The sequence below is a fragment of the Hemicordylus capensis genome, chromosome 4, assembly GCF_027244095.1.
Source record: "Hemicordylus capensis ecotype Gifberg chromosome 4, rHemCap1.1.pri, whole genome shotgun sequence".
Lineage (NCBI taxonomy): Eukaryota > Metazoa > Chordata > Lepidosauria > Squamata > Cordylidae > Hemicordylus > Hemicordylus capensis.
This window is the reverse complement of record NC_069660.1, coordinates 72,934,088-72,949,976: the sequence shown is the minus strand read 5'-3', so window position 1 is coordinate 72,949,976 and position 15,889 is coordinate 72,934,088. Positions and strand designations below refer to the sequence as shown.

General features: G+C 43.5%; 1 protein-coding gene across 4 annotated transcripts; it reads right to left on the bottom strand.

The window, feature by feature from the left end:
* Positions 1 to 1,585: 1,585 nt before the first annotated feature.
* LOC128324355 (triggering receptor expressed on myeloid cells 2-like) lies at positions 1,586 to 15,402 on the bottom strand. Of its 4 annotated transcripts, XM_053248834.1 has the most exons (6): positions 15,308 to 15,402; positions 14,226 to 14,302; positions 9,940 to 10,284; positions 9,624 to 9,681; positions 3,499 to 3,668; positions 1,586 to 1,970 (listed from the first exon to the last, which is right to left on the bottom strand). In XM_053248834.1, exons 3-6 carry the CDS (start codon positions 10,280 to 10,282, stop codon positions 1,966 to 1,968), a joined length of 576 nt encoding a protein of 191 aa, XP_053104809.1. In that variant the 5' UTR covers positions 10,283 to 10,284; positions 14,226 to 14,302; positions 15,308 to 15,402; the 3' UTR covers positions 1,586 to 1,965. The 4 variants fall into 4 exon arrangements, with proteins under 4 accessions (XP_053104809.1, XP_053104807.1, XP_053104808.1 ...); XM_053248832.1 differs by lacking the exons at positions 14,226 to 14,302; positions 15,308 to 15,402 and adding an exon at positions 12,106 to 12,219; XM_053248833.1 differs by lacking the exons at positions 14,226 to 14,302; positions 15,308 to 15,402 and adding an exon at positions 12,106 to 12,219 and having other exon boundaries at positions 9,624 to 9,678.
* Positions 15,403 to 15,889: the final 487 nt, after the last annotated feature.

Here is a 15,889-nt window from a genome sequence, read left to right as displayed (position 1 = left end):
TGCATGCTTTTCCTTATATCGTCACAAATAAATGTTAGAGAGACTTTTTAAAAAACAACAAAAGCAGGAATACCACTGGGCAGGGTGGGGGCTAGGCCCCTACAGTCTTGGCTCCCGGCTTAGTGCTTAGTGTATGTAATCTTTTAGAATATCCAGTAGTTAAAATTTCCATTGTTCAATGAGCTCTGTTTGTGTCTTGTGAGGCGATGGATGACATTGCAAAGGGAAGGAAGAAAAAACCACTGCAAAGGGTGGCAGCTATGCTGTCCTATTTTTGTAGCAAGCAAGTTGTGCAACTAGGAGATTGACCTTTGCAGCCTGAATTGAGATCAAACACCCCCCAAGTCCCAAAGCCTTGTGTTTTGGAAGCAGCTTCATAAAACTATAAGAATCCTGCTGGAACAGTTCAAAGGACTATCTAGCCCAATGTGTTGCTTCCCCAGGGGTGTAGCTATAATTGAACAAGAGGGGACAAATGTCCCTAGGCCCCTGAGGGAAGAGAGGGTTCACCAGCTGAATGACAGCTTGCTCTTCACATTATCCCTCCTCCCTCTCCAAAGAAAAAAGCAGAGAGCTGTGGGGACAGGAGACAATCTCCCCTCTTTGTCCTAGAGCAACCTAGCTACACCCCTGCCCTGTGCTTCCTCACAGGCCAACCAGACAGGATGAATCATATCAGAACACACTGCAAGAAAACTTCTGCAAGTTAATAAAGATAGGGTTGAAAGAGCTGATTTAGTTAGTTCGAATTGCACACAGATCTGCATTTTTTTAAATAGAAAAAACAGCTGTTTTTGGATTTTGAAGCAATGGAAGGACATTGCTTAGAGAGCACACAACCCAAAGTCAACAGCATTATACTAATTTTCCTAGCTGCCTTCATGCTATAACAAAATTGAGCTATCCTTAAATATTTGCCTAGGGAGAAAGCAAGGCTCTTTCCATTGGCCTGTCTGGCTCAGCTGCAATCCAGCCCTTTCCCTCTTGGACTCCATCAGTGGTCAGCAACTCTGTGTGCAATGGAGGGCAAAAGACAGTTCACTCTGGCTTTTCCCAATTGATTCTTCTTCCCTCAAGGGTGGCTTCCGGGGTGGGGGGAGCACTTCCTCAGACAAGCAGTTTGCCCCCCCCCCGCATTTCTGTTTCATAAATTGAATATGTTGGACACAGCTTGCCCACCCAGAATTTCACTTTGGCCCTTCTGTCCCCCCCCCCCCCCCCATTTTTGTGTGTGCTGCCATTGCCTTCCATTTTAGTTGACTTCCTTTTAATTGTGAACCTGTTGGCAGGGCCTGTGTTATTTTTAGTTCTTGTACAGTGCCTTGCAAGTCTCATTCAAGTCAATATCAATATCTACAAAGAAAATTATCATTGGGGGAATTTGTAAGTATAAACATTGTACCGAGGAAAGGTTAAAAATGCACTCCAGGTGCAAATTCATGTCGTAAGAAGGATGATCCACAAAGGGTCATTCATAAGACTTGAAATACAACTCAGTCAGTAATCAAGAAGGAATAAATAATGGTTCAAAATAAATCTACCGATGTGTGTGTATTCATTCTTATTGTAATGTATATTTAGTGACGGCCTTTGATGTATTTTATTATTGCTGTACATTCTTTGCAAAGAAAAGAGCAGAAAGGTGATATACTACAGTCATTGTTATGCTCTGTAGAATGTTCACAAGATCTAGTATGGTTAAAAGTGCCTCTACACACAGCATCAGTCTGGCACTCCACAGCAAAGTGATTTTTGTTTATCTTGCTAGCAAAACCTGGCTTTGCAAGTGGAAGTGCAGCGATTCTTGTGTTGAGCAAGGGTGGGTTGAGGACACACAACGAAGCAAGCAGGTCTCTTTCTCATCCTCTCTCTATCCGTTGGAGCAACTTCCATGCACCTAGCTGTGAAGTTTTGCTTGTTCTTTTCCTTCTTTCTATCACCTCCAATTACACCAGCCTTTTCTTGTTATTCTGGAAACAGAAATAGGCATATGAGGCAGCTAGAAATCAAATGAAATAAGACAACAGCAAAGAATTCAGCAGGTGTGAAGAATTCAGGTGAAAGTATACAGATTGTAATGAGAATCATTGTAATTGAGTCATTTGATCTATTTTTTCTATTTCTCTTTTGTTTTTCTGTTTATATTATAGATAAAATAATAAAAATATTGAAAAGAAAAGAAAAGAAATAAAGCTTATCATTGCCATTGCTACACGAGGTCCCCCTCTATATTTCACATACTCTAAATATATTGCCTTTACAAAATCCTGCAATTCTGTAGGGTTTCTCCCTGCAGAAATCCGTAATCTGAATTCATTACTGGCCTTCAGGAGAGCACTTAAGACCTGTTTGGCCTGGCCTTCCAGGGTTTTTAAACTGCTTTTAAGCTGTAAATGTTTGGCCTGGTTTTCCAGGGTTTTAAAACTGTTTTAAATGTTAATCGGATTTATATTGTTTTTATTTTAATGTAAACTGCCCCGAGCCATTTTTGGAAGGGTGGTATAGAAATCAAATTTAAAAAACAAACAAAAAACAAAACAGCCACAATCCGCCAACATAGAGGAAAAATTAAAAATTAAATAGCAGTGTTTCCTGGAAACTCAGAAACAAATAACAACTCCTCCTAAACATATCATTTTAAGAACTTGAGATCTGCAAGCCCCCTGCATAACACAGAGGTTTTGACTCATTACTTAAATGCTTGAGTTAGAAATGCCAGGAATTGTGTCCAAAAGGTATAACTAGCGAGAAGGGCTCTTTAACCTAAATTCCCAGAAAACTACAGTTTCCAGGATTCCCCGGGGTGGGGGTGGGGCGGAAACAAAAGGTTGTGGTATGAACTCTCAGTCAGGGCTGGCTTGGCAATGTAGGTAGCCACTGGGTAGTAGGTAGGTAGTAGTAGTAGGTAGAGTAAGGTAGCCACTGGGCAGTACAGCTGAAGAGGTGCCAACCATTCTGGAAACAAAACAGAGACGTCTGGGTCCCTATACTGTTTTCAGTGTTACCAGCTTCCTAAAGAGATTAAACCTGTACCACAGCATTCCACAATGTCGCAGGAGGTTTGGGGCCCCACCAAGTTCAGGGACTGCTTCAAGGCCAGCTTGATCACACAGGTAGATGAGGTCAAAGGTTCTCAGACTAGGGCCTGCAGATGTTATTGGACTTCGGCTTCCATCATCCCCAGCCGCAATGGTCTTTGGTATCTGGGGGCTCAAGGCTGAGAACCCCTGGCCTCGGTAGCTGCCTGGGGCAGCACAGGGATACTCACTATGTTGGAAACAGCATGCAAATTTTGGCTCTCATGCTACATCTAACATGTTCTGCATCCCTGTCGTTTACAAGGGGATTGGGTGGGGTGGGGGGTGCATGCTTGATTTGCATGGAGAGGCCTTTCACCTGATCATTCACCCTGACCAGTTCTGCCCCAAACCTATTCTGCCTAAGGTAGTAAAAAAAACTCCTCAAGACAGTTCTGCACTCAGTCAGTAGCTACATCACCTGTGATTGGGAAAAGCTCATGCTCATTTTGTCCTGTGATCCCATCCTGCTCCTCTGTCCTGCTCTTCTTGCTCCTGGCAACAATCAAGATTAGTACGGCAACCAGCAGTTTGAAACTCAGAAATCCAGCCACAAGGAAGCAGAGATTGATTCCAGCTTCTGATGGGGAGCTTTGGGAAGTCATCAGTGCAAAATAGTATGAAACATGCAATTCAGTATGAAGATATTTTTTTAAAAAAATAAGACAGTTTTCAGTACACCCCTGTAATAATTCGGAGTTTATCTCACATGGCTGTTACTATTTTACCATGCCTAAATTCAATTTTGGAAACCAGCATATTTGATAAAGAAGCCAGTTCTAACTAGTATGTGTGTGTCAGACATTTCCTTTGTTTATTTCTGTCTGCCACACACAGGGTCTATCTGTCATGCCCCAAAGGAAGCAAGGGATCTGGGATAACAAATGGTCACTGAATCCTGACAAGTTCTGACAAGATGGAGGCATGAATGGCCAACAGACTGGGCTTTAAAAGGTTGGAAGTTTGTCATTTATTTAATCAACTGAATATCCTGTCTTCCTTGTGCAATACATCCCAAGGTGACTAGATGGGGATCATGTTTTAGATGGGGTCATACTCCCCATGAAGGAGCAGGTGTGCAGTCTTGGGATACTCCTTGATCCTCTTTTGTTGCTTGAGTTTCAGCTGGAGGCTTTACACACAGGGCCTCTACCCTGAATCTACTTCACAGGAGAGTGTGTGCATTCACACGCCAGCCAGACTTACTAGGCTTGAGCCCGACATGTTTCAGAGGCCATTATAAAGGCCTCCGAAACATTTCAGCTCTGGGGGTGGGGTTCGGCATTTCGGCACCGGCAGGGATGCTTCTTTAAGGGCGGGGGAGGGTGCACTCACCTCTCCTGACGCATTTTCCCTGCCGGCGCTCCGTTATTTTCAAGCCCCTCGGGGCAGCAGCTTTCCATCGGCTGGAAGTGGCCGGAAGTAGCAATAGCGCATGCGCCCATGAGTGCACCCTTCCCCGCCCTTAAAGAACCACCCCCACTGGTGCCGAAGCACTTTCAGGCTCATCCCTAAAACCTACCCCGAAGTCCCTTCAACATTCTTGGACCCACTCCACCCACAAATTGGGCTTTGTGATGCAAATTCTAGCTTATCTCGAGGTATTTCCGGATTTTTAAAAAGCTGGTTTAATCTACTTTTTCTGAAAACTCTGGAGCAAATAGGGAGAGGCATTGACTAGAATCATTAGCATGATAAGAGGGATGTTCTCTTTAGAAATGCAGATATCGCTCTTAAGGAAGCTCTCTCTCTCTACCCTCTGCCCCATTGGTTAGAAGGAAAACACGGAGCATGCCATGTGAACTTGTTTCAAAACAACATCCGAGAGCAGAGGGGAGGGCTCCTTCCCTCAATACCGCGAGTGCAGTTCGAAGTGGCTTCGTTCAAAATTTACCCCAAAGCATGAAGCCATGTGTGAATAACTCCCTGGCAATGCTGGCAAGGAGTACTTTTTACAAGCTTTAGCTGGCTTTCTCTCAATTCCAAGAAATGGTATAAGGACACCTGATAAGCAGGTCTAGTCAGTGCCTGAATGAGTGACTGTCTGGGAACCCTAGCAATGCCACCTTGAACTCCATGGAGTGCCATAGGAACACAGGCAACTGCCTTATACTGAGTCAGACCATTGGTCCATCTAGCTCAGAATTGTCTGCATTGACTGGCAGCAGCTCTCCAAAATTCCAGGCAGGTGTCTTTTCCAGCCCTCCCTGGAGATATTGGGGATTGAACCTAGGATCTTCTACATGCCAAGCAGATGCTCTGCCACTGAGCTACGTCTCCATCAGACTGTATGGAAAGTGGAATGTGGCTCTCAAAATTCACTTCGAGAAGAAAAGTTAAGAATGTCGAGCTTAGTTAGATTTATGAGGCGCTTCCCCCTTTCTTCATAGTTCATTGTGTCTTGAAAATGTTGCTGCTGTCAAGTTGTATTTGTTTAACACTACTTCTGGCAAGACGAAAATCCCCTTCATTGCCAAGAATTTACATTCTGCATGGGAGCCTAACAGAGGGTGGAAAGTCTTCCTATCAAGACTGGAAATACTCGGCTCTGTAAGGGCCAAATTGGACATGATAGCATCAGAACAGAGTGTCAGGATGGGATTGCTGCCACATTCTTACAAAATGGGGATGTGTGGGTGTTTAAATAGCTCTCCCCCACCCCCACCCCCCCACATGCTCTCTTCTGAAACTGCTTTTTAATTTCTCCTGATGGGATTTCATGACTGGAAACTTGCACAAGGAGAAAAAGGCTTTTTTAAAAAAAAGATTGTGCGAGGGAAGGGTTAGGTGAGCCAGGCCACCTAGCACAGTGCTGGCAGCAGCTATAGCTTTGCTATTGAGGATCCTAATTCAGCCAGGAATAGAACCTGGGACCTTCTGCATGCAAAGCATGTGTTCTACCTGTCAAATATATGAAACACTCTTTTCCAGAAAGGAGATGGGTCACCACCAAGGTCAAACTTCTGCCTGTAACTCACCCATGTAAGAATATATGCCTAGTACATAGGAAGGAACTAGGAACACAGGAAGCTGCCTTATACTGAGTTCATCTAGTGCAGTATTGTCTACACAGACTGGCAGCAGTTTCTCCAAGGTCACAGGCAGGAATCTCTCTCAGCCCTGTCTTGAGATGCTGCCAGGGAGGAAACTTGGAGTATGCAGGAGCACTTCCCAGGGTGACCCCACCCCCTAAGGGGAATATCTTACAGTGCTCATGCATGTCTCCCATTCAAATGCAAACCAGGCTGGACCCTACTTAGCAAAGGGGATAATTCATGCTTGCTACCACAAGAGGAGAGAAGCCAGTCAAGAAAGATAAAGAGGTCATTCACACAATCGAAAACTGTGTTCTACCTGGGTTTGGGAACTGTGTGTACTCCCAATTTTTGATTGTGTGGAAGCAAGGTTAGAGGAAAACCTGGGTGGCTTTTTCTCCTACCTTGCTTCCACACAATCACTGCTACCCAGGTTTTCCTCTAACTGTCACGCCCTTGATCTCAGACAGCGAGGAGGAAGGGGAAGCTGTCAACTTTCCAGCCGATGCAGAAGTGTCTGAGGGGCAGAGCCCGGCTGTCAGTGTTCATGAAACGGCTGTGGTAGATCCAGCTAATGATTCAGAACAGGTACAACAACCTGACAGCAGAAATCATGAAGGACCAATCCGAAGAGGAGCTCTGCAATCTACCCCCGCTGACTCCACAACAGCGGCGTATTATGAGACGCAGGACGCAATTAGAGACTATTAGGAGGAGCAAATGCCTCTTGCAGAGGGCTGATAAGCCTTGAATTCCTGCCAGCTGGGAGCTCTCGGCTTGCACTATAAATCATGTCACCAGCTTTCCACTCACTGCTGAAAAGCAACATTTGTCAACCACCGTGTCGACAGCGAGCAGCCAAGTCTGGTCAAGACGAACTTTCTGAGCCGCATCCAGTTGCAGCAGCTCCGTTTTGTCCCGTGATCTTCCCTGGCAGTTGGCCAGACCCTGACACTAACCTTGCTTCACACAATCAAAAATTGGGAGTACACACAGTTCCCAAACCCAGGTAGAACACAGTTTTCGGTTGTGTGAATGACCTCAAAGCCATCATGAAGGAACTTAATAGGGAATTTCAGAAAGCTATTAGAATAGACAAAGAGCACTACTACAATCACATCTGTAACGACCTTGAGGATGGAAAAACAAGGAAAGTTTTCCAAAATATCTCTGAACTCAGAAGGAGGTTCTAATCACAAATTGGTATGTTAAGGGATGCCAAAGGACAGATAGTAACTGATTCAGAGAAGACCAAACAGAGATGGAAGGAGTATACTGAAACTCTGTACAGCTGGAACGTCAACATCCAAGATACTCTAGAAGATATTCCCTACTTGCAAGAACCTCTAGTATGGGAAGATGAAGTTAGATCAGCACTCCAGTCATTACCAAGTCGTAAGGCTACAGGAATTGATGGAATAGCTACAGAAATATAGCAGGTAACAGAAGGAGAATCAGTCAAGGCTCTAACCAAACTATGCCAGCAAATTTAGAGAATGACAGAGTGGCCAACAGATTGGAAGAGGTCAGTCTACATTTCCATAGACTGACTACATACTCAAGAAAGAAAGAATTTCTTTCTTACCGAAAGAAAGGAGACTTAACAGATTGTGCAGACCATCGCAAAATATCCTTAATTTCACATGCTAGCAAAATAATCCTCAGGATCATCCAATGCAGATTAGAGCTCTACGTGGAAAGGGAAATGTTGGCTGTTCAAGCTGGTTTCAGAAAAGGCCGAGGAACAAGAGACATTGTTGCTGATGCATGCTGGATGATGCCAAAGAATATCAAAAAGAAGTCAATAAGTGCTTTGTTGACTACAGAAAAACCTTCGATTGTGTTGACGATGTAAAGTTGTAGAATATCCATAGGAAAATGGGTATCCCAGAACATCTCATTGTTCTCATGAGAAACCTATACAGAGGATGGAAGCCACAGTCCAGAAGGAACATGGTGAAACAGACTGGTTCTAGATTGGCAAAGGAGTAAGACAAGGCTGTATACTTTATCCTTATTTATTTAACGTATATGCTGAACATATACTGAGATAAGCTGGATTGGAAGAAGATCAGTGTGGTTTTAAAGCTGGAGGAAGAAACATCAATAACCTGCACTACGCTGATGACACCACTCCGATAGCTGAGAATGCAGATGATCTGCAAGCTCTAGTAATGAAAGTCAAGGAGCACAGGGGAAAAAAAAAAAGGGGACTACAACTAAATGTAAAGAAGACTAAACTAATGACAAGGGGTACAGCAACCAGCCTCAGAATTGATAATGAAGGCATTGAAGTGGTGGATAGCTTCTGGCTTTTAGGATCTACCATCAACAGTAAAGGATCCAGCAGTCATGAAATATGCCTCAGACTAGCACTTGGGTAGGGTAGCAATGAAGGCCTTGGAGAAGATTTTTAGATGCTGTGATGTGTCTATACCTAGAAAGATTAGAATTGTTCGGACAATCTCTCCACCACCCCCTTGACACTCTATGGATGAGAAAGCTAGACTTTGAAGAAGCAAGATAGAAAAAGCATTGACGCTTTTGAACTTTGGTGCTGGAGAAGGCTTTTGAGGATACCACGGGCAGCCAGGAAAACAAACCTGGCACAAATGCAGGCACAAATGACCAGGCTCAAACGATCATACTTTGGACACATTATGTGAAGATCACCCAGCTCCCTTGAGAAGTCCATAATGCTGGGGAAAGTTGAAGGAAAGAGAAGAAGAGGACGGCCAGCAGCAAGGTGGATGGACTTGATTACGACAGCAATGAATGCACCACTGAGAGACCTTAAAGGCCAAGTTGAAGACAGATAATCCTGGAGAAAATCTATCTAGCTGGTTGCTATAGTCTACACCGACTTGATGGCACTTAATCAATCAATCAATCAATCAATCAATCAATCACCCCAAGACCAGCTCTTCCCCCATAAATCTCTAATAGTGAATCTGTGCCACAGTAGAAGGAATTGGTGTCCCATGGTAGGGATGTGCATGAGCTGTTTGTGCATTCCTTGCGGGGCAAGGAGAGGTACCTCGAACAAACAGGCAAGGAGCTCCTTACCTGTTTGTTAAAAGCATCCCCTGCCACCCATTGAGCTGGCTCAAATGCCGGCGTTCGAATAGGCCTGGCACTCCGGAACGGGAGCACTGAACTTGTTCGTGCACATCCCAATCGCATGGTAACAGGGTTCTAGATAAGGAGGTATAATGGATGGTCAGAATGATTTGCACAATACCTTTAGTAAGTCAATGGGCATCTCCTCTCCATGCTATCTGCCTCTTATAGGCTATGGCTTCTATTGCCATCAGCCTTAATTAGTAATGTATTCTTAATTATTTGCTGTGGGCACCAAAAAAGGAAAGTTCCAGCTGTATGTTCTATTACTTTGCTTGGGTGTGGTAGAAATTGCCAAACCTGCATTCTCTCCAGACCTGAATGACAGGATAAACCTCAGGCATTTGTATGCTTTGTGAAGTATTTTCTAAAAAACAAAAATATAGATTACCTGGAGATGCTGTGCCTAACTCTGGGTTTCTCTGGTGCCTCAGTCTCCTCTATGCCTGCTGGCAAAAACAAAGGAATTTAGCTGCCCAAAATTTCAGACTGAGATAAGAAAAAAGCTGTGTTCAGAAGTTATTGTACATACAGGGCTACTGTGAGCATGCTCTCTAGTCCCAATCCTCCTTATACCCTCTTTTTGCATTATGTCCCAAACTCTCAGTAAAGCCACGTGGTAAACCCGCGGAAAAGCCTGCGGTCTGAAAAGCCTCCTGGCTATTTAAGAGGCAGTACTTGTAGATGATTTAGGCCTAGAGACCTACCTGTCAGAACTTTCACCTTCACCTTGTGCAGGGTGTTCATGGTCCCCAAGAATTCTGTCTTGCACTGATACAAACCAGAATCCTGTTTCTGGAGTGGGTTAATGGTAACTGTGAGGATCCCCTTCTGGATGTTGTCGGCAATGGAAGTGGTGCCATTTCTCCTCTTGAGAAATGGCATCCAAAAACGGCGGGCACTGACAATATGCTGACACTCCACCGTGCTGATGTGCTTGCACCAACTCTTTTCTTTCCACTGGTTCTCCTTGGGGCTGTAGGTGCAGTTGATGGAGATGGGCTCCCCTTCAACACCATGCACCACTGTGACATTCTCCATTGTATACATTTCTAGAAAAGAGAGAAGGTTTGTGTTTCGTTCTTCCATTCTTGTATTAAGAGGTGACCAGACTAAAGCATTGGAACCATACCATCCACAGACCCATGTGACCCACTCACATGACCCAAACTGCCTCTCCATGTCTCCTGCATAAATGGAGATGAGATACTAAAATGAGTGGCTGAATTGTAGACCACTTTGGGCATCTTGTGTGGAAAACTGGCATATAATGTTACATTAGATATTGCTTCAGTCACACATACTGCCTCCGGAATAGCATACTCCAGTATATGGGGTGGGGAGAAATGGCCTGAGTTGCCAATTGTGTGAGTGTGGGAAGCAGGTATACATAGTGAACAAAGTTACAACATACATATATATCATGCCACATGGAATAACAAGGAACACCATGTTAGAGAACAGAATATGCAAGGAAGGTGCACTGGTGTGAACATATATTTAGTAAACTGCAATAAATGGTGTGCTGTGTCATGTAGCAATGTGAAGCTGTTGCTTCAGGTAGCAGCAGATTCTAGATATGACTCTCCCTGCCCCCCTGATCTAGTATCTGTATCAGTGCATGATTACAAAAGCAAGCAAGCAAGCAAGAAAAACAAAGCGGGAGGGGTATGTGTGGAGTGGCATTTTGCATTGCTTCAGTGTTGTATCTGAATGATATTTTGAATCTTTTTCCCCAAATAAGGAGGGGCAGAAAAATGGAAGGAGAAATGGTTAAGCAGCCCTTCCTCACTGCTGTTCCTTAACTTAAACTTGCAGCTTCTCAAAATTACTTAAAAAGGGCCAGAGGGGAAAATATATGTGACAGCATGTCATGTATAATTTGAGCCTCAGTCATAGCATGGAATAGCCCTCCTACTGCTTCATTTGAGGATAGGAAACAGAAAAGCAATGAAGATACTTTGCCAACAATACAACACAACACAAATCCTAAATCTGTCCTACGGAGACAATTTTTTTTATCTACCTCCTAAACCATTCTACTGAGGTTTGTCTTTGCACCCACTTATATTCCATTCTTTGGCACAGAAGCCACAGAGAATGATTGAACATGGACAGAGGCTGAACCCTGTATGTTCATATTGCTGAACTTTGGAAAACTCCTCTAAGACACATGATTTGTGGTTTGGCCCTGTGTGCAATGAAAGCCAGGTATGTCCTGCTTAGTATTTCATCTGTGCCCAAGGCTTCATTCCCATCTAACGTCTACACAATGAAAGTATGGATGTACACACAAACTTTGGGCAGCACTAGGATGTCATGGATCATGCAATATTATTCTATTTAAATGACAAGAAGGATTCATCATCCATGGAATCTCCTTCTGCCTCTATGTCTCTAAAGGGAGTCTCAACAAGCACCTGAGAAACAGCATGAGCAGTCATCACTTTAAAAAACAATATATTGCAGAGTAAAAGACAAGGTGCTCAGATGAAAATGTATGTACAGGCTGGCTCACAAATGCAAGCACACCAGCTGATTAATTATTCTAGTCTAAATAACTCTCAAGGGCAAACTAGACACTATAGCGGCATGACCTAGCTTGGTCAATCTGGATTCATATAAAGCCTGACAATGAGAGCCATGGGTGGGCAGCAGGTCTCAGCTTTCTCCCTTGAAACCATTTCTCCCCAGCTGTTTTAGTTCTGTTGTAAGCAAATTCCTGTCTTGGAGCCCCATTGAGAGAAAAGCAACTGGGGCAAAACAGTTTTAGACCTTACTTGACCCATTCATAAGATATGTTGGACAATAATCTATTCATATAGCCTGTTAATCAACTTTCCATACAACACTAAAGGACTCTAATTTCATACCTGACAAGGAGACAAAGAAGATGAAATGCACAAACTTCTCCATCCTTCTCCAACAGATCAAGAGTCAAATGTTCCCAACCAAAAATGAAAAGTGGGTCTTGCACAAGGGCAGATCTTTTGTCTTAGTAGGCACAAAAGACTAAGAACAGGAACTACTAATCTCTATTTCGGATTGAGCAATATATTGGCAAAAAGTCTAGCAGTGGCTGAACATGTGGGCATCAGCTGTGATCAGTATAACAAGTCTTGGATTAGAACCTGAAAGGGGGAGTGGGGCAGCTACATCAGGAGGGGGAATCATGACATTAGACACTGACGGTCAGCCACAGAGAGTGAGATCCAGGGTCCCTTAATTAACAGGGTTGCATAAATGAGACATCTGAAGATACAGTGAACACACATTCAGTGTGCACCATACTTACTGTATTATCATGGACTCTCTCTTGCACACAGTTTGTGTACCTTGACACCAGTGTTCCCTCTAACAGGGATTCCCAGATGTTGTTTACTACAACTCCCAGCATCCTCACTTGCAATAGCCTTTGCTTGGAGATTAAGGGAGTTGTAGTCAACATTTGGGAGTCCCTGTGAGAGGGAACACTGGACTGGAGAAGCAGAGAACATGGTAGGTACAAGACTGTGAAATGTAGTCATTTCTCACAACACAGGAGACTGCCAGAATTCCAGCTAATTCTGAAATGGACAATAGGCTTACGCGGCATGCCAGTCCTATGCACAGTCTGGAGGCATGCACTGGATGCATAAGTAAGCTCTGCATCACACTAAGCAGGTCTTGGTTTCATTGGTCAGTGCCTGGATGGGTGATTGCCTTGGAACCCCATGTATACCACCTTGTTCCATGATGGAAGGAAAGCAAGACATAAATGTAATAAAATATTATACATAATAAATCTGGGTTCCTTAGGAAACATGTGGACTCTCCAAGGTCTTAAATATATGATTTTATGGTCCCCCACCTCTGGATTTGGCTGGTAGCTGACTTAGGTCTCTTCCACATGGAGATTTACTCCACCATGGATGCTGATTCTTACAGGCTATTTTATGCAGCATCCATACAACATTATCCTCAATCTGTGAGCAAGGAGCCCTACTCCTGTGGAATGTCAATGTCTTCTCAGAAGTCATTTTTTTCTAACTTGAAAGTGATCGGAAAAGTTTGCATGATGAGGAAAGCTGTCAGTGGACCATTGTGCACCTTGAGGAGGAGTGGTTTTCTGCTTAGGTGGTCCTGTATGGGAGGGTTGGCTCCCAGGGGCATGCACCCCCAAATTCTGCACCTCAGGGTAGTTCCCTTTTTCAAATCCTTTATTTTTCAGATAGACACACACACACACATACACACACATGAAAAGATCCATTATAAATATGTTCACAAATTTTCAAATTTACACATGCTACAAAAACAATAAGATAATTCTAGACAACATAGATATATGCAACTTTATGCCATTGTTCTTTATCCCATTTGATCAAGGACCCATTTGATCCATAGACAAAACCAAATTTTAAACTGTATTACAAAATATAAATAGCCTTCAGTCTTTAAGATCCATTATAGTTAATCCTACTTCTGTAAAAAAAGAAAAAGAAAACTGGCAGCTGTGTTACTAGAAAAATATCACTATCACTCAGATTTAAGGTTACAGTTCCCTTAAAAATAATAATATTCCCCTCTATTTTTAAAATAAAACTATGCTCTCGTTCATATTTATTCAGATGCTGTTAATGGGGCTTGCTCCCCAAAAGTGGTGGTGGTGATGGTGAAGAGAACCATGAGTATTATGTGGAAAGAAATAGGGCTGTGGAGTTGTTTATTATTATTATTATTATTATTATTATTATTATTATTATTATTATTATTTAAAAGCATTGTCCCATCCCTAGTGCTCCAATATGGCAATTTAAATGGTGGACTCCAAAATGTGCCAGAATGGAGGCCACTGGAGCAAATTCTTTGAAATTGGCTGGGGGAGCATCATGGCCTCAGAAGGATCTACCATGCGTGAAAGAAAAAGTTAAATGTTTTGGGGTGAGTTGAACCCCAATAATATTAAGGATCATTTTAAGGATAATTTTAAGGACTATCTTTGCAGAATTACCTCACACACATCTGCTTGCAGTTTGAGTGACATCACGCCCTCCTAAGGAACAAACATTCTTGCAACTTTCATCCATTCTGTCAAGAAAAAAAAAGTTATAACCATATTAGTGGTTTCTTATTAGGGACTAGACTAGAGAATTTAATGCTAGACCAGAGAGTTGTTTCAGCACTATTACAATGTATCACTCATTGTGCTGTATCACTCACTTCCCACCTCCAGTAATGGAAGAAGCAGCAATAACTTTTTTTTTTTTAAAAATGAGGAGATGGTGGTCTCACTCTCAGCACACAGAGCTGTCACACTGCACATCATGTAGGCCAGTAAGTTCATAGGGCTTACTTGCCAGAAAGTGAATAGGATTGCAGCTGAGTCATTAAAGGGGAATGATGGGGTAGGAGGAAAGGGGAACAATCGGATGGGACATCAGGAAATGATTAATTAATAAGTGGCAGCAATGTCCAGATAGCAGGAGATGCTTAATCCTGCATCAAATATTTTCTGATGTTTGTGTCTTCCATTCCAGCTTCCATGGGTATCAGACAGGGTTGCTTTCTGCACACACACACAATAAGCATTGGGGGGTGAGTGGGCAGTGGGAGGGACAAGGGAGGGTCCAGGCAGCCCCAACCCGCAATGAGGTCTAACACTCTACTCCTGGCACAGACAGAGAACAAAGAGATAAACTAGTGCAAGAACTGCCAAGTGTGGATGCTCAGTTTTGATTCTGTGGGCAGTTCAATGCAAGATTTCCATCGGGAAATGGCCCTAGAGGCTGGATTAAATAAGACCAATTCAGCCTAAGTATTTAGGCCTATAGATTCTAGATCCCGTTCAGAGGATGCTTGCTTTTTGCTGGGAGGGGACCTATCTTACCCTTGCATGGGAGTAGCTAGGGAGAGGGGGCCTGTGTTCACCTCTCTCTCCAGCAGCTCCTCAGAGTGAGGAAGATAATGAAGAAAATAGGGAGGGGTGGAGCTGGGGGGGCCCCCTCAGGAGCTGAACCTCTTCTTTGAACCCCTTTGCTAAATCATAGCTACACCCCTGCACCCTTGGCTAATGCTTCAAATAATCTAGCATACCTGTATCCTTGGCAACAGCCACTTCCTCTGGAATATTTTGGTCTGCCACCTGACCATGGTGAGCTCACAGAACTTCTAGTTCCTCTTCCCCCATGATTCTTGCCTTCTCTGCTTAGTTTAGCAGTTCCTCTGGTCTGCTTGTATCTACAAATGTTCCTTGCATTTCTATCACTTCTTCTTGGCAGCATCTCCTCACAGCTGCTCTGTGTGGCTGTGGAAAGTTCTAATGCCCCACACTTTGTGACCACTATGTATGGTTTGAGCCATTTTCTATTCAATTTCCCATGCCTTAATTACTTCCACCTCCTTAGGCTGAGGGCATAGCAATTTGAGGCTTCTGTGGGAGTGGATGAACTAATCCAATACATCTGATTCCAACAGATTCCCTGCACTCAGTATACACTTATCTCCAGAGCTGGTCTTGTGGTAGCAAACATGAATTGTTCCATTTGCTAAGCAGGGTCTTCCCTGGTTTGCATTTGAATGGGAGACATGTGTGAGCACTTAGGGGATGGAGCTGCTCTGAGAAGAGCACCAGCATGCTTCCATGCAGAAGGTTCCAAGTTCCCTCCCTGTCATCTC